Source organism: Meles meles, chromosome 16, assembly GCF_922984935.1.
Source record: "Meles meles chromosome 16, mMelMel3.1 paternal haplotype, whole genome shotgun sequence".
Taxonomy (NCBI): Eukaryota; Metazoa; Chordata; class Mammalia; order Carnivora; family Mustelidae; genus Meles; species Meles meles.
The window spans coordinates 74,492,265-74,511,275 of NC_060081.1; the positions used below are offsets into that span (position 1 = coordinate 74,492,265).

Sequence of the window (19,011 nt, forward strand, 5' to 3'; positions counted from 1 at the left end):
ACACCGTGGAACCTGCAGTCGGCCTGGATGGCGCGCGTTCAAACTGTCTCCGTGCCGCGCCCCTTGCTCAGGACACTCCTTATGTGGCTGCATTTAATGCATTAAATTTAACTGCATTTCCTCACTGCCGCCCTATAAGGAAAAATATGTCTCTTAGCCCCATTTCACAGATGAACAAGCAGAGGCACATAAGGTGAAGTTACTCACTTCAAGTCACAAACCCAGGAGGCAGTGGGATCTGGGATTTTGAAGCAGACACCTGTTTGATTCCTGGGTCCACCTTCTTAATCGTGGTCTATACAGCCTCACCCTTGATGCCTTCCAACCTTAACTAAACTCTCAGCTGAGCTCAGCTCAGAAGGCAGGAAGTCCACACCCACTAAGGAGTTTATCGCAATCCCTCCCCAGTGTCCAGATGCATCAAGTGACTTTAGTATCAGGGCACTCTAGCACAGAGCGAAACCTGACCTCCATCACTCACCTCAAACAGACTCACAAATTCAGTTCCCAGGGGATGTTGTGCTGCTTTCCTAAAGAAAAATCTCTCATTTTTAAACCAACATCTACTGAGCACTTGACATGTACCAGACTCTATGCTAAGGAGATTTCATGCATTCAGTCATTTAATTCTTCAAACCCTTATTCCCATTTTGCCAGCAAGGCAGCAACTGAGGCCATACAAATTAGGTAACCAGCCCAAGGACATGCAGCTGGGGAATGAGGCACCAGGACACGTTCCTGCATTGTTCGTGCGATAAGCACATGTTCACCTCTCGGTGCCTGACGCTGTTCTCCACTTGGGAATATAGTGATGAACAAGACGGAGCAGGTGCCTGGCCCCACAGAGCCTGCATTCTAGCGGCGACAGACAGGCTCTGAATAAATACACATCTAGGATAGTCTAGAGATCATTTCCACGAAAAAATTCAAAGCGGAAGAAGGAACTAGAGAGTAAAAGTTGCAGGAGGGGGTGCTGGTTTAGAGCAAAGAAGGCTGCTAGAGAGGGTGATATTGGAACTGAGACCTGAACAAAGTAAGAGAAGTGGAAGAAACACATTCAGGGGGTAAGGGGATCACATGCAAAGACCCTGGGGCAGGAATGAGTTGGGGAGATTAGGGAAACATCTAGAAGACCCTTCTGCGCCAGTCAAGTGAGTGGAAAGACTGAATCATGCATGGGCATGTTGGACTCAAGCTAGAAACCAGTTCTTGTTCTCCCATCCACTACCCTGTCCTTTGTGTCCAAGTCGGCAAAATATTAACTCCAGTCCTAGCATCGGCTTTCCTTAAGGGTCCTCTCCTCTGCCGGCTCTCGGAGTCTCTCTCCCTTTTTTTTTTAATATTTTATTTATTTATTTGACAGAAAGATCACAAGTAGGCAGAGAGGCAGACAGAGAGAGGGGAGGAAGCAGGCACTCTGCTTCCTGCTGAGCAGAGAGCCCTGCTGAGCAGAGAGCCCAATGCGGGGCTTGATCCCAGGACCCTGGGATCATGACCTGAGACGAAGGCAGAGGCTTTAACCCACTGAGCCACCCAAGTGCCCCTTGGAGTCTCTTGTTCATGAGGTTTAGATAATTACCAAATAGAGATGCTCTGGAATCCATTCTCTTTTGCAATAATTTGAATTAAGGTAGGATAAACGTCCACCAAGAGATGAGGGACAGAGAGGGTCTCTCTGAGAAGCACCCGTGCACGGTATATGTTGATATTCACAGTGGGTCTGCGGACACAGGCACCCGCCCAGGCATGTATGTGGGGAGAATATCTCAGAGGAGGAGTATCCGTGTGGCTACTCCAACAGAAAGGCTTCCATCACTGAGAGCTGCGGGATGAGAGGACACATCGGGGTTTTCAATATCCCCAGCATATCAGTAACAGCCACGCCAGCCTCAGAGCCGGCCCTGGGGTTGCGTATTTCCAGCTGAAACTCAGAGGCTCTGAGTTTCCATACTGCGTCCCACCCCCTGACAGCAGTCACCCCGTTCTACTTTGGCTCTTTCCTTCTGCTGGGTAGATGCTTCCTTCCACGTCTGATTACAAACCACAGCCGTGAGCCCCCAGATTGTCATTAAATAAAATAAATAGGATGCTGGATGAGTATTTGAGGAAATGGCAGTCTTTTTCATAATCAAAATCTTTATGCATTTCGTTTCCTTATCGCACTAAGATGCTGAGAGAACCGGATTTTTAGAACATGACCTGGTCTTTGAGCTCAGGAAAAAAACACATTTCATGTAGTTCAGACCCCGTGTCTACTCAATTACAAGTTCAAGCGAACCACCCTGACATCTTAAGGATGGCCTTTTGTATCTTTCTTGTTTTAAAGAGTAAGATTGGAATTTCATCATATTGAGTATAAACGGGGAAAAAGTACATTGCAGAATAAAACTCAAAATGCTTTTATGGAATTTTCGTTGTAAGACAGCCTGTAATAGAGTTGACCTCATATTCACCTAAGATTTCTCTGGCTCCGAGTTCAGATTTCATGCCAATTAACATGTTAATGACATATATCATTTAAAGAGCTCATCATAACTTTTATCACATCATGTTACATCTATTTCCTTGTAATTAAATCAGAATTACAGGGTGTAATTACTTTTCTTTTCCTGAATACCCATTCCTTTTCAGACATTTAAATTCAAGTGCAAGGACTAAAAGACACTTGAAAGTAACAACCTAATAAAAATATTATCAATTATTGAAAGTGTTGGGTTTCTCCTACTATCCAGTTTCCTTTTTGACAAATTCCTTTCTCCTGTTATACTTTGGATAACACCTAATGGTGAGCGGTATCCAATCAAACACTTCTTAAGTTCTTTAAATCCTCGGGGCCCTTCTTTCCATTAAGATGCAATGCTCTCATACGTAAATATAATTACATACAATTATTAACGGAAAGGGATCAGATAAGGTTTATTAAGGAGATACCTATAATTACCCCCAAGTCCAGCCCTCCCTTTACGTGTTGACTCAACCATGGTTTGGAGTCAGCAATCACACCAGCAGCAAAACATGTACTGACTGATTCATCTGGGGAAGCCAGGGCCGATGGCAGGACTGAAAAAGGGATCCACCTCTGTTTAAAAGACTTAATCATGGGGGTGTCCGGGCAGTGTTGTCGGTTAAGCGTCGGACTCTTGGTTTCCTCTCAGGTCGTGACTTTGGGATGGTGGGATGGAGTCCCGCACTAGCACAGCGTTTGCTTGAGTTTCTCTCTCTCTCTCTCTCAAATAAGTACATAAAACCTTTAAAAAATAAATAATAATAATAAAATAAAAGACTTGACTGTGATAATTCTATGAAGACGGCGGACCCCGACGTCATTTTCTGACCATGGTCTAGTCTTCCAAACCTTCCCAAACACTGGCTTTAAGACTTAAGCCCATGTCACACTTAATTGTTGAACCTCATCATAACTCCAAGGTCAATTTCCAGACATGTGATCTTCTAGGATGACCTGTAAGAATTACGGGGGTGGAGCTACCAAGGACCAGTATATATTATTTGTGGGACAAGGCCCAGGAAGATGGGCAGGAAAGGGACTCTGTTGTCGGGAAATTCTGCATACATAGATCAATCCGTTCATTCACTCAGCAATTATTTATTGAGCACCTACAGTACGCTAGGTACCATCCTAGGCCTTGATGACAAAGAAGATGGTCAAGGTCTCAGCGGCCAAGGTGCCAACATCCATCCCGCCGTGGAGAAGGAGGAGAGACTCTGAAGTATAAACCACAGAACAAATAAGAGAATTACAGCTGGTGATGAAGGGTCAAAAGGAAAGGATAACGGAGCTATGTGATGATAAAAAGCGATGGGCTAAGGGGGGTTACTCCAGACTGGATGGTCAGGGAAGGCATCTCGGAGGTGCCTGATCTTTGAGCTGAGGCGGGAGTGACGGGAGGGAGGCTGCTGAGGGAGGCTGAGAGAGAAGAGAAGCGCCAAGTGTCACGGTCCTAATGGGAAGCGAGTGTGATGTTTCGGGAAAACGAGGAGGCGGCGGCTGTTGCTAGCGCAGGGTGAGCAAGACCACAAAGATGGCAGTAGAAAGACGGACCCACTTAGGAAGCTCTGTGGGCCATGAACAGTAGCATGGATTTTTTTCTTCTTTCTAAGAGTGACAGGTAGCAATGAGTAGGGTTTAAAAGCCAGAAAGTGACGTCATTCGAATTCCACATTGAAAAGGAGAGTCGGTGGTGTGGAGCCTGGATTTGGAAGGGGCAGGAGGAGAAGCAAGCAGGTGCCTTTCGGTGGCTTGAGTTAAGGAGTGCCCGTGTAGGGGCAGCAGCCACAGTCCGGCAGGTGCGCGAGGAGGTGCGACTCCGCGAGCTCGTGGCAGCTCCCAGGGAGCCCTGCATCCCGGGAACCCTCGCTGAATAAATGTGTCCTCTTCACCACAAGCCAGGCTTTGTCCGACGGCGCAGGGCTGCAGAAGTGAACAACACAGACAACGTCACTCCCTCTCACGGACCTTGAACGCGGGAGAAAACAACCCGTGCGAAACCAAATAATTACACAGCATGTCTGGTGGCCGTGGGCTCGTTGAAGACAACGAAGGCAGGGCATGGGGGTGGGGAGGCTAGATGAGGGAGGGCGGCTCCTTCGGATGACAGGCCCAGGGACGGCTACAGGCTGGTGGAGGGAAGGCGTGACAGCGGCCGGGACCCGGGGGAGGTCACGTCTTCCTGGCCCAGCATGTTGCCCTTTTTCTCACTTGATGCCAGCCGCAAGCACAGCTTGGCCTCACTTCAGTTTTCCTCAAGAGCATCCTCCCTCACCCAAGTGCCAATGAGTCACAGACACGGGTGACTTTTCACAGGCAAACACAGAAGTGGGGTCACATCCACTGCCGGGAGACACCCAGTGAAGCTTCTCACTGATCACTCTAAATGATCCCAATGAGTCCTTTCTCCTCCTCTGCCTACGGCCCAAGCTCGGCTTTCTTCTCCATCCCTTCTGGGCCCGTTGACGTCCAGTCCTGCTTCCCTCCGCTAAGCAGGCGATCCCAGTCACCCCGAGTTCCTCGCATAAACACCTCGACGTGTTCAGTGAAACAAAGACCTTTGCTGAAAAGGTGCCGAGTGACCGTGTGGCCCGCAAGGGGCTTCGTCTCCCCACTCCCATCCCATGAGGCCCCAGAAAGCATATCTTCCCCCAAAACACTCAGCACATTCTCTGGGATGGGGGAAGCCTGCTGAACCCAATCGTCACCCTGCAAATGGGCTTGGATTGGCACATCCCTACAAGCTCCCTTCTTATTAAGCCCAGGACGTAGAATCTTCCGGAAAGTGAGCAAGAACAGAAGCCACTTTGCACAGCTCCTTCCTGTCCATGGTCCTCTATGTTTACTCTCTCAAGCCGGGCCCAGATGAGGAAGGAGCTGAATTCCTGCCATGCCTCTAAGGACTTTGGTTAAGTCAGGGGTTGGCAACCTGTGGAAAAGCTGGTGGAAACGTTGTGCCAGAAAACAACCCCACCCACCTGCTTGCAGATTGTCCGTGGCTGTTTTTCATGCTGTGGCGTGGAGCTGAGTCGTGACAGAGCCCAAAAGAGGCTGCGTTGGAGATGGAGGGGTGCAACCATGTTCCAAAACATCTTTATTTCTGGATGCTGAACTATCACAAATATTATTATTTGTGATAAAAACCCTTCTCTTGGAGGGTTATTTTTTCCCACCGTTTAAAAATGTGAAAGCCATTCTCCCCTGCATGACTTAAACAAAAGCAGGCGGCAGGATGACTATGGCAGGCAGGTCCTATTTGTCACCGTGATTTAAGGGGTCACGGGCAAACATCAGGTTCTCAGGCTTCCCGAGTCAATGTCAGCATGGCAAGTTCTCGGCGTCCTCCTGGAGAGAAAGGTCAGTGGCCCTTTATGCTTGGACCCTCCCTGTGCCTTCAGCTGTCCAGGGTCCAGAATGCTAGTCCTCCTCTCAGAGATGCGGTTCCTTTCAGTTGGCCACGTCTGGAGTCTGAGCGCTCTGAGGGCAGAGCCTGCTTGTTCACCCCGATGTCTCCGGCACTCTGCACAGAGCCCAGCGCCAAGCAGGGACACAAACCACATTACTGGGGAGAAGGAACGTTCAAAAACAGAGCCAGGCTCTCGCGGTTCTCGACCCATTCTCTAATCATGTTGATGCGTATGATAAGATAAAGCCGATACTTACCAGCAAGATGAATAATTAACCATTTCTCTAAACCTGGCGGCAGGGACAACAAGGGAGGCTGGGAGCCGCGCGTCCCCATGAGTGGCACATCTAAATGACTTCTTGAAATCCAGAGCCCGCAGCCCGCACTCCGCAATATTTCCATCGATTTCCAAATGAGTGGAGGCCATTTCCTGACAGGTTAGGGGAAAGAGGCCAAACCGTGAGGTTCCTACTCTGTCTCCAGCATTTTACAATTAAGAGCTGGCCTTGCTTAAAGCTCAAGCCGTCCTTACCGTGCATACTGAGATAGGACACTTTGATCCAAATGGGATCTGACTGCCCGATACAACCAAAGTTAAGCCGCTTCCAAATGCATCTTTCACTCTGGGCATCACCCAGGCGGCTGATGTCTGTTTCAGCGGAGCGGTGGGCTGTTCTCGGGATGGCGCAACGGAGAGCTGATGTTGCGTAAACTTTTCTGCTGTTGTTTCCTTTCCCACTGACAGCTTCGCCCTGAACCCTAGCCTGCCTGCTCATCTTGCAGAGACGGTCCCTGATTCCCTCTCTTCCGATTAGCCTGGGCAATGATTGGGATAATTTAGGACTTGCATGGCTTGATCATCTGTACAGTTACAACAAATAAAACATTTTAATATGAGCAGTCACTGCGTGTTTACTGTATCATATTGCTGAGAGCTGAACGGATGCCAAACGCTATCACACGAGGGGGGGTGTGAACTCTAGAATGATGACACAAATAAGGAAATTACAAAAGGCCCGACAAATGGCATTTGTGTTAAATCAATAATGCTCTGTTTGTTTTTTTTAATTCTAATCTTTCTTCGAAAAAAAATTATCTTTCTAAACAGTTGGCGATTCCTATTCTTGTTCGTCTTCCTGAACATAATTAAAAACATGTTGTGGCGTCTACTTAAGACATCAACTTTCCCAAGGCTGTCTTGTCCACTGCGTTTTAAACAAAGACACTTGTTTTGGCATTGTGCCCTTAATTAATCATTTGAAGCTTTATTGCTGTACCAAAAAAAAAAAAGTGTTTGTTCAATGATTCATCACAAGCCCAATTTCTGCAGGACTTAATCAAATACAGAACCAACTTTCTAATCAGCTTAAATATTTTTTAAAAATTAATGGAGGCCTTGTTTTCAGTATGTTATTTGATAAAAGGAATATTGATAGATGACAGCCTGCTACGTAGGAATTCCCAGGAATTCTTTCGTGGAGAGGAGATGGACCCTTTGCTTTCGGAGTTGGGATTGCAAGCCCTTTATCTACTAGGCAAACAGAAGCTTTGATGGCTCCCTGAATATCACACAGCCCTGGGGACTTGCCAAGGTGGCAAGTAGGGCCTTGAGTGGCCCATTTGAACAGGGCCTGAAGAATTCACGTGTTCTTTCGCGGATTCTACGATTCCTTGCCGCAGATGGTACATCGCAGGATAAAGATGACTCCAGGAAGTGCCAAGCCTCCCTTCTGACCCCACAGGCTCCAGGCAGGACACTGACTCTTCCTACTTTCCATATGCCTGGAACCCACTGGCATGCCTCTTCCCCACATCCCCCTGCTCCAGACACATCCTGGAGCAGACCCCACTCAGAAGCCTCTGATGCAACAGAAAGTCAAACACACAGAGCCGCCTCTACGTTACCCCAGCTCGGATCCAAGCACTACAGCAAGGTCTCGACAAGCTAACTGCTGGAGGAGAAGGAACATCATTGCCATCCCCGGAATCGAATTATATATAACGCATCCCTTTCTGAGCCTGGCGTCCGGGACACCTGAAGAAGAGGCTGTGAGCGTGCCGCACTGTTAACACTTTACGGTAACAGTTATCATCGTTGTTACATTGGTGACAATTTGAAATGTGCGCCGTTGATCCTCGGTACGGTTTTGAAAGCAGGTTAATATGAGCCGTAATTCGATGTTGCGGATCTCCCAATGCCCCGAGTCAGATATTACGGTCACTGTCATGTATGGAGCCCTTTCATTATGCCGGGCACTGTGCTTAGCACTTTGGGGCACCTTCTCCTACAAGATGAGAAATACTGTCCCCATTTGACAGAGGAGTTAGTGACAGTGTCATCTGACCTGGAGTCTCTCCCTAGCCAGGACCTTGGCCTCGGCACCCCCTTGACCCTCTGAGTGGGATGCCGAGTCCCAGCAGGGCTCCAAACTCAAGTCAGTCCAGACTCAGCACCAAATGATGTCAGCAGAGGAAGTCACGAGCATCCCCAGGCAGCTTCAGGAGCCTTGGTCCCAAGCGAACTTGGCGTCCCGGCCGTCAGGTGGCAATCAGGATCAGCGGGTCACAGCGGGTCTTTAGAACCTAGCAGGCCTGGCCTCCAATCCCAGCCCCCACGCGGGCCACTGGGACACTTACATAACTTCTCCTTCCCTTAAATGTGACTAATCATAGTCCTTACCTCACAGAGGGATTCACTGCGCCAATCTGAGCCGGAGCGTTTAACAAAGAACCACACAGAATGAGCATAAAACGTGTAACCCTTTGTTGGATGTGCCTGTCGCCTGAAGAGGCATCAAAGCAGCATTTTACTTCTTTCTCCTTTTAAAAGCTATTCAGAGGTAGTAAACGACCCCTCCCTTGGGTAAAACCAGAGACTTTTCTACTAGTTCCTGGGGAAGAGAGGCCAGTTGGGGAAGACAGGCCGGTGGTCACTTGAAGACTCAAGTCGGGGCTGCGATTCCGGAGCGAGCACATCCTTTCTCGTCTTTTGCAAGATCCTTTTGCCCGCTGTGGGTCGGAGCTGCTGTGGGAGAGGGGCTGGGTTCCTCTCTGCGTGCCCTCTAGGCTCCCCTCGCCTGCCGACAGCGGCGTCAGAGCCTCCAGGAGCCCATGTCGGGGGGTAGGGTGGTGGGCAAGAGAAAGTGACGAGCCAAGAAGGGGGTTCCCTGTCTGGGGGACTTCCAGTCTGTGCGCCAAGCCAATTTAGAGCTGACCCTTTTATGTATTTCTTTACTGGAGTGAAATATATGTAACCCAAAATTTCCCGGTTTAACCGGTTCCAAGTGTATAGTTGTGGGGCATCACGTACACTGACCTTGACCTACAGCCGTTACCTCCATCTCGCTCTAGGAAGAACCCAACTTCCTCTCCGGGTGTCTTGGTCGGTTCAGGCGGCTATAGCAGAACAGCAGAGACCTGGGGCGTCGTAAACAGCAGAAACTGACTTCTCACGGTTCGGGAGGCTGGAAGCCCGACATCAGCTGCCGGCCCCTGACTCCGTTCAGTTCTGCTCACGGGTGCCCGTCTTCCTGCTGGGTGCTCACCTAGTGGAGAGGGCAGGGAGCTCTCCGGGGTCCCTCTTATAAGGACACTACTCCCATTCAAGAGGGCTCCCAAAGGCCCACCTCCTAACACCAGCACATCGGGGGTTGGATTTCAACAGAAGAATCTGGGGGGAGTCACAAACATTCAGTCCGCAGCTGCTGTGTTTTCCTGGGTCCTTTGAACTGTTTCCTCTTCACCGGATTCTCTCTCCTGCAGTTCCCTGATCCAGGCGGCTGTCTCCCTCTCCCAGGGGGCAAACTGCGACTCTCCACTCTGTTCCCAAGTGTCAGGCTGAGGGACAATCCCATTGACCATGGCTCGGCACTCCCTCACAGCTCGCTCCTGCAGAGCCCCCCAAAGAATACTCCCCAGCCCTTCCCTGGGTAGATTCTCAGCGGTCGGGCTGGTCCAAGCGAGCAGCTTCGTCCTGCAACAGTACGTGAGCAGTTAGACACCCTCAGCTCTGGGCAGGCCCCAGACCTCGGCCCCCTCTGTCTCAACTCCCTGTGTGGGGCCCAGGTACCAGGGCTTTCCATCTCCTGAGGTCAGCCAGGACAACCCCCAGCCCCCCCACCCCTGCCCCAGCTTAGTTGGGGTTTGCCCAGAAGCAACTGCTGGGACCAGAATTCCTGATCCCAGGAAACCCCAGTAGGACAGTGAGGACAGGTGAAGGAACGGGAAGGGCATCCATCCCACCGCTCCTCCCCCCACTCAGAGCAGATAAGAGCACTTTCTCCAAGTAAGCACCCCACGATTTCCTCAGGCTCTTACTTACTCCTCTTGAGCGCTTGTAAAACCTCCTGCAGAAAAGCCCCTGGGAAGGATCCACGTCCTGATGGCCTTGGTTCAAGCCCAGCACCCCTCCCTCCGGTTGTGAGGATTTATGAGCATGAGAACGCACTGTTCTCAGATGCAAAATTAAGGATAATACCGAGATCACGTGAAACGCTTCCCCACACCTTCTCTCCAGTGTGTTTAGATCCCCTGCTGGACTGTCTTCACATACCCTGCTTTCCCCCCTTACCACTTGAGGAAAAGCAGTTGAGTAGTCTTCTGGGTGACTGTCTTGAATGAGACTCTTCTCCTTAGCGGGGAGCCCCTGAAGGCCAAAACTGGGAGCCACGTTGATTTCATTCTCCACTTGGCTCCTCAGCACAAGGCCTGGCATATAGTAGGTGCTCAGTAAATATTAATAAAACGCACATAGCCATACCTCCATGCATTCGTGTATGTGCACGTTAAATGCTCTGTGCCAAGAACCTAGACTTGTTGGCAACCACTCTGGATTTTTCAAATTCCCTGTGCAGCTCAATAAAACAAAACAGAACAAAAACAACAACAAAAGGACATATCCTCAGGCCAAAGTTCTCCAGTCAAGGGTTTACATCTCTGATATCAAGCAACACTTGAGATGGAGGATGTCTTTTTCTTGCCTATCTTCTACCCATGGGTCTATCAGTACGAAGTCAGAGCCCAAGATGTCCATCGTACCTGTCCTCTGGGCCACCTGGAGGCAGGAGGAGGATGAGATGAGCTCAGCTGGTCTTGCGCATGCCAAAGTTTCTGTTCATCCCAAATGAGCATGTTCTCTGAGCACCGAAAGGGCAGAGCCCCAGAGCCAGTAGCCTTCCTCGCTCCCCATCAGGCTCTCCCTTCCCCACCTGCTTATGCCATCAGCTAATTAGCATGACTCGATGGGCATAAGACGTTCAGGTGTCTTGCCAGAACTAAGCACCTTATGAGTAATGATGCGTGTGCTGGTTGTGTTGCTAGGCAGCTGGCAAATGTGCCTTCACGGGGACGATACAGGAGAGAGGCCCTGGGGACGAGCTTGTTCTTCCAGGGGATGATGAAACCAAGACACTGAGAAGTCACCCAAGATGAATTCAGGTGGTTTCTGTGCTATCCCCAGGGGAGACACACTCCTGGTTAGGAGAGACGTCCGCTCCACTTCTCCCATGTGTAAATAAAGGACGCAACACCTTCAGAGAAGGGGCCATGCACTGGTGATGTCATCGTAAATGGTTTTCCCTCTTTACAGAGCATCGCGACAATTTTTGTCCGCTACGGAATTTTAAGCATTCATTCCCTTCAACCTGCAAGTTCATGGCTGGAAATACACCTTTTACATGGATCTGAGCGTATGTCGAAAGATATGTTCATAGGAATATTGGCCACATCGATAGGGCAGCAGTTAAAGTCATAGACCCTGATGCCAGACTACGAGGCTTGAATCTTCGCTCGCCCACTTGTGCGTTGTGCGACCTACGGCAAGTCACTTCACTTCCCTATGCCTCAGTTCTCTCATCTGGGAAATGGGTCCGTTAAAGTATCTATTTCATATGGCACAGAGGAAATTAAATTAATTAATATAGGCCAAGTACTACGTATAAATGGGGTATTCTCCACCCACTGGAACTGTAGAAGCATTTTTAGTCTTTCATATCAGGAGATTCGATATAGCCTTTAAAAAGAATGAACGGGGGCACCTCGGTGGCTCAGTTGGTTAAGCATCTGACTTGGTTTTCGTTCAGGTCATTATCTCAGGGTTCTGAGACCGATCGTGCTCTCTCTTTCTCTCTCTCTGAAATAAATAAATAAATAAGTAAATAAATAAATAAATAAAATCTTTTAAAATAACTGAAAAATAAAGAATAAAAAGAATGAAGTAAATCCCTGTGTTGATGTAGAACGATCCTAAGATTTAGTCTTTAATGGAAAAAATCTTGGTCTATAGTATTCGCCTTTGCATTAAAAATATATAAATTATACTCAACAAAGTTGTTTCTAAAAAGCAATTCTGTGTGTGTGTGTGTGTGCGCGCGCGCACGTGTGTGTGGGCACTTCTGTTTATTTATATAGAAATAGTTCAGGAATGATCAGAAGCGAGCCCTGGGGTTGGAGGTCTATCCTGTGTGGTGTTTGAACTTCTTTACTTAGTTCTTGTGCTCTTTTTTTTTTCCCAGGAAAAATCTCTTGTAAAAGAGAAGCCAGACTAAACTCAGTGGTTAACAGCAGTAGACAAAACCAGGCCCCATGAACTCGGATTTGCAAGTAGATCTTTTTGATCTCTCTTGCTGATACAGCCGCTGCTCCCAGTAAAGTCACCCCGGAGCCCAAGTCAGGGGAGATCTGTGCCTCACCCCGATTCTACCACCTCCCAGCTGGGCGACCCGAGACGAGAAATGTCACCTCTCTGGGCCTCAGGTTTTTTCAGATAAGCGTGAACAGCTTCTTAAGGGTTTTTAGAGGACTGATTGAGATCATGCCTGTAAAGGGCTGAGGACAGGCCCTGTCACGTATAAATAGAGGTTATTATTATATATGGTGGCTGATTTCCAACGACAAGCTTTACAAAGGTGGCAGCGAATCGAGATGTTCACTGTTGTCATTTATGCAAATTAAGAAGACAACACCTCGAGAAGAAAATCTCTTTCCTGTCTCTCTCCTCCCTTTGTCTTTAACACACCCCGTTACCAAAAGCCCTTAAGGCTTCTGTTGATAACTTACACAATAAACACATTAAAAATCAGTGAAATGCCAGGTTGGCGATTGTCTAAGATTCATTTTTTTAGTCCAATGCACAGCTTGGGAAATGCCGGAGGGAGAGAAAATTTAAATATGCAACGATAAAATGATCGATATAGTTGATTCTGGAAAAGCAGGCACAGCCGCTCACTGGTGTGCCCTGGTGTGCCCTCACCCACAGCCCTGCTGCCCCATCCCCCACGTTCTGCTCCTCCCTCGGCTCTCTACCCTTCCCCCTGCCCCATGCTCCCCTACCCACACAGGCCTCCTGAAGAACACACTCTTATTATCCCAATAACATACCTATCTGTACTCACCTATACAATCCCCCCAAAATCCCTACCATATCTTAACCCTGTAATATCAATAATAAACAAAACGCAAATGCATAACTAAAACATATGATATGTACGCCTTATATGTGCGTGTGTATACGTGTTATATACGTATGCCTGTATGTGTTTGTGTAGGTGTAGACACGTACACACCACACAAACACACATACCAGGGCGCATTAGGAGACACAAGGGAGAGTCTGGATTAAGAGAAGAAAGACGAAACTTAACCGTTAATTGTTTGCACTTTTTGGTTAAACTGACATTTTGAAATAAAAGCTGAGTGTATGTGTGTGTGCGTGTGTGTACATCATCGTGAATCCAGCAGCTACAGGAGGGCAAGGGAGCCAGGGAAGGGTTTAAACAGGGGCCCACACAGTCAGATTTGCAACGCAAGAGGCGTCCCTGGCGCCCGTGAGAAAGGCAGGTGAGCAGGAGGCCATCTGAGTACACCACAGTCACTGGGAGTCACAACCGGGATCAGAGGGAGAGAAGGGGTGAAAACTCTCGGGGGCTCCATCCCAGCGGCACTTGGGACATTTGTTGGAGGTCTCGGTGGTCATCAGAATGATGGTGGTGGTGAACACAGCAACAGAGATCCAAATATGGAACATGCTTCATCCACAGTCGCAGAGGCTCTGGACATACGGATGTCCAGAAAACCTGCTCTCTGGCCTCATTTCTTTGTACTGTAGTCAGCTTTCATTTGCTTGGAGATTTCCTACAGACCGTGCGCTCCTTGGGAACTGGGTATTGGCTCTTTTTACCTCTGTGGTTTCAACATCTAGAACAGGGATCGGCATCCTCGTCTGGGGTCAGAACCTGCCCACTGCCCTTCTGTGTAGGTCAGGCTCCTTGGAACACAGCCACACCTGCTCATTACTCTGCTGCCTTTGCCCTACAATGGTTTAGTGCTTGGTGCAGAGATCCTAGGGCCTGAGGAATTCCAAAATATTGACTACCTGCCGCTTTAAGAAAAAGTTCGCCAGCCCTGGTCTATCATAGCCAATGGCCCATACATATGTGTGGGTCACAATCAACATATACATGTGAATAACAGTAATAATGGGACTTCCTTTTGTCATGTAGAGAAATAATCTAGTGACTCATTTTTGGCTCTCACACCGCCCTGAGTGGAGCTGGGTTCAGGGGACCTTGAAAACAGCACATGGAACCGCCTGTCCCGCTGAGTAGGGGCTGTCCTATGCTGAAGGGGGTCGAACCGCAGTCCTGGCCTCCACCCACTAGATGGCAGTAGCCCTTCCCCTCCGCCTCTGCGGGGTCATTGCAAGTACCCCCAGGAGGCAAGAAAGCTCTAAAGAGAAAGATGGCACAGAAGAAGGGAGTCTTGGGGTCATTACACGTATAAATATCCCTGAGGATAGTCCCCACATTAAAATTTTTTTTTTTTACTTAACAGGAGTTTTGCACAGCTTCCCCCATCATGCATTCTAATGCCCCAGCTCAGCGGGGCAGGAAATTCCTGACGTCTAACTGAAGTCCCTTGTGCTGCAGCTGCCCCTTCTTTCTTACTCGGTCCCTACTGAAAAATAAAGAACAGAACCGGTGCATGCATTCTGCCTCATAACCCTCCTTCTGTGATAGTCTCGCTGCAGAGTGCGCTGGGACATATCTAAGGCAATCAATCACTCAGCCTGCAAAGGCTCCTGAGCCCTGGCCGCCCCCCCCCCACCCCGCCCAGCACCGCTTCAGACACCGGGAATAACGCAGGGAGCAAGGCGGACCAGGTTTCTGATCTCCCGCAGCCGCATTTTAGTGACAGGCACAAATAAGCACGTGAATAAACAAGATAATATCAGTTACTGATGAGTGTTTGATGCCCTAGAAGTGAGTTATGTGTCAATTATACTCAGTAAGGCTGGGGGCAGGGGAGAAGTGTGAGGGGGAGGCCCCCCGGCTAGGATGGTAAGGAAGGGCCTCTCCAGAGAGAGGAGACTTCAACAGAGTCAGAATAACACCGAGGAGCAGCACCGTGGAGAAGGACGTGGGTGTTCTCCTGTTCTGAGTCTGTCTTCTGAACAGGTGTTCACCTGTTCTGAGTCTGTCTTCTGAAGTGGGTGTGGGGGAACCTCTCTCTTGATACTCCCCCTCTGTCCCCTTTCTTCTGATGCGAGGTAAGAGCCCCGGATCTGGATTGCATTACAGATGGCGATAGAATACGTCACAGAACCCACGGTCTTGGATTCTCTGAGCAGCTTCAGAAACAGCCTTCCTGCTGAGCCCACCACTGCCCGAGGATCCCGTGTGGATCTCCCAAATGACCGGAGTCCAAGCCAAAAGTAAGGGGCTCTGGGATCTCAAGGAGATTAACCCGAACCCGAAGTCTTCTCCTCCCCATCCCTCCCAACCCAACCCTGCCCCAAAGACACCAGCAGGAAGACAGCACATGGAAGGGAGTGAGCGAGGCTAAGATGGCTAAGAGGAACGTCAAGTGGGCGGGGACCCTGACTCCTCTCGGCCAGAATGACAATGTCCAGGGTTGTCCTCCTCTCTCCCCCAGCCCTCTGCCATCAGCTCCCTTCTTTCTCCAAAAGGAGGAGTCATCTTGTGCAGCAAACCTAATGCCACACGTGAGAAAATGCCGGTTTTCAGAAAGTTGTAGCTAATCCTGGAGCCAAAAAGGGAAAAAAATCAATGGGCTCAGGGATTTCGTGATCTTTCATGGACAGGCTGTTTTGTTCTACTTGTGCCCGCACCTGCAGACACACACGTAGGTGAGAGGGTGGGGCTCTGGGATCCTGTAGACGTGAGCGTAGATCTGGGCTGCCCTCACTCACTGCCACACCCCCAAGGAAGCCACTTAAACTCTTTGGACCTTTGTTTCTTCCTCTGCAAAACGGAAGGTCTACTTTGCAGGGTTGCCATGGGGATGAGCGATAAGGTATGTGCCAAGGGTCATTGTCATCCTCCCCGTGATGCAAGGAGCTCCCACGGTACACGAGACACTGCGACCATTTTTTACTTAATCCCCACAGCAGCCCTAACTGGAAGGTCCAAAATCATGCACCCTGCTTCGCCTGATGGCCAATGCCATTATGCAGTGATCATCCATTCGCCCCTGCCCTCTGGGCCTCTGCCACTGTGTAAAGCAGGGATTTGTAAATTTCCTCGTTCATTTGTTCTACTTGCATTGACTTATTAAGTGCCTGCCTGTGCCGGGCACTTCTGTGTAGCAGAATGCGTTAGATGGACATAGACTTGCCCTGGAGAGGCTCCCACCTGGAGGGGGAAGGGGTCCAGAAAGTAAAACATATAATATGTTTAGGTCCACACAGAAACAATCACAAGTCTGTGCTGGCAGGGAGGGAGAGAAAGGAGGGGAGTGCGGGAAGACGCCGGGTTTGCAACAGAGGTCGGAGAAGTCCTTGCTGAGAAGGTGGGCAAGGTGGGAGAGTGAGCTGTGCAGAGAGCTGGGAAGAACATTCCAGGCTGAGGAAAACAGCAATGACCTCAAGAGCCCCAAGGCAAGTTGGCTGTTAGAGAAAAGTTCTGCAGATTGCAGTCCTTGGAACACCAATCCCACCAGATGCTTACGGGAAAAAAACTTATGGGGTCCCAGTAAGTTCTGCAAATACTGCGTGCGGCAGATGCCGCTTTTGAAGTTCGTGTTACCGTTAGCATAAAAGAAAGAAAGAAAGAGAGAAAGAAAGAAAGAAAAGAGAAGAGAAGAGAGAAGAGGGAGGGAGGGAGCGGGGAAGGAAGGAAGGAAGAAAGAAAGAAAGACAGACAAAAAACCAGGCCAAGTCCTGCAATGGAGTCTTGTTGAATGTAGGTTCACCCCAGCATACTTGACTATACAGCCATCCCTTCACATAACACCTGCCGGCATCCCACCGAGCTACGTTTCCATGGAAACCAGTTTGGGAAACTGCAGTTGAAAGGAAGGGCCCTTTCTCTACAACGGTGCGCAATGTTTTGATTCTCTGGCCCACACGGGATCACTGCACAAAGACTCGTCAAGCTCCCCCTTGCTAAGTGTTAGTTAGGTCTAGACGGAGACGGGGCAGGGACGAGACCCGCCGTCTCCACCGCAGGAGTCAAATCCACAGAGCAGGTGACGGAGGGCCAAGGAAGGTCAAAGTGTGTGGATGCTGTCTCCTCCCTTGGAACTCAGCGACCCAAACTTACCAGTGGATGGTTTGGGAGCAATGAATGGAACAGACCTATCGCAGATCCTGGCTCTGGTCTCATGCACTGTTTCAGCCCCGTATGGGGAGAGAACAAAGATGACTCCTTCCAGAGAGATCCAATGTGGTTTTCCAGGGAAGAAGTGGCAGTTACAAAATGGTAAGACAAAAGGAAAAATGCTCAGCAATCTGTACCATCTCGATACCTTCCCAAAAAGAAGGGAACCGAATACTCTTCCCAACTGCTGCCTGCAGGGGCGCCTGGGGGCTCAGTCGGTTCAGCCTCTGCCTTCGGCTCAGGTCATGATCCCCAGGTCCCGGAATCAAACCCAGTCGGGCTCCCTGCTCCCGGAGAGCCTGTTTCTCCCTCTCCTCCCAGCTCAGTGCTTGCTCTCTCTCTCTCTCTCTCTTTCTCCTTCTCCGCCCAGATCAGTGCACTCGCTCGGTCTCTCTCTGTGTCTCTCAAATAAATAAATAAAATCTTTAAAAAAAAAAAAGGGAACCGCCCCCTACAGATCCACACATACAACCCCCGGCCCGCAAGCTGCCTCGGAGTTAGAATCAATTGACTTCCACGGTGATATACGCACTCGCTGGTTAGATCCCTCCTTAACCATCTGTACAGGACGAATTTCCAAAGGCTGGGCTTTTTCCTCGCGATGCTCTGGAGTCCAGCGGATGGGAAGCAATGCTGGGAGGAGGGGAGAACAGACCGCATTGTTTCACTCGTAAAATATATTTATTGTAATCACTCCTGAATGCACTCGTATTTATCTCAGAAACTATCTCCTTCCGTTTACCATCAGGACCCCGGAAGCAGCATGACACAGTGTTAAAAGCATGGATACAAAAAAGGACACATACAGTTAGTAGCAGCGATCAGAGCTCCTGCTTTGGGCCAGCCCCCTGGTAAGGGCATTGCCTACTAAACCTCTCAATGCAGCCTTAGCTCTGTTTTACAGATGGGAAAACCAAGTCTCAGAAAGGTGCAGTGACTTACCCAAGGTCACACAGAAAAGCACATGGCCAGATGAGAAACCCAACACCCTGGGTTGTCTGCTTATGAAAATACATATTTGGACCTCGGTGTGCTTGGTCTTCAGCCTCAGAGCTTTCGAGATACGATACTTCACACAAATTCTATACTTTCTCGGAGTCCCGGCTTCCTTACCTGTGAAGATGAAGACTGCCTTCTCTACACCCCGGGCAAGCAAGAGTCCCCACTTGGCCCAGAGGAAGGCCACGATAAATTCCACATTCTTGAAGTGGGAACAGGTAGGGGAGGGACAGGCTGCCCGGGAGGCGTCTAGATGGAAGCAGGGGAAATTTATAACAAACCCAAAACATCTGCATGCGTTCCTTCCTGCAGCGTTTTCTTTAGTTGAAGAATATTCGCTTTGTTTGAGAACATCCCCCAGTGTCTGGGGTGTGGTCTGGAGATGCCCTAACAACACACATATACCATCTCATTCCCCGCACTTAACCAGCACAGCAGCATGGGAAGGGGCATTGGTTCACTCTCCCCTTGACCAGTTAGGCAAC

General features: G+C 49.3%; 1 protein-coding gene and 1 long non-coding RNA gene across 5 annotated transcripts in view; one reads left to right on the plus strand and one right to left on the minus strand.

Annotated features, from left to right (window-relative positions):
- Window positions 1-19,011, plus strand: part of TSHZ2 (teashirt zinc finger homeobox 2) — a 440,356-nt gene that overhangs the window by 375,779 nt on the left and 45,566 nt on the right. For 2 of the 4 annotated variants that reach the window (XM_045981087.1, XM_045981089.1), the window contains exon 3: window positions 12,425-12,663. The exons of the other annotated variants lie outside the window; for them this stretch is intronic. Coding sequence is in view for 1 of the 2 variants with exons in the window: in XM_045981089.1 (XP_045837045.1) it covers window positions 12,425-12,426 (2 nt within the window). In the remaining variant the exon portion in view is untranslated. Of the gene's footprint in view, window positions 1-12,424; window positions 12,664-19,011 lie in introns of those variants that run through there. 4 annotated transcript variants of the gene reach the window in all.
- On the minus strand, window positions 5,904-6,640 carry LOC123926836. The gene is made up of 3 exons (XR_006815316.1): window positions 6,445-6,640; window positions 6,170-6,342; window positions 5,904-6,026 (listed from the first exon to the last, which is right to left on the minus strand). It is a non-coding gene; the product is annotated as an uncharacterized LOC123926836 (long non-coding RNA).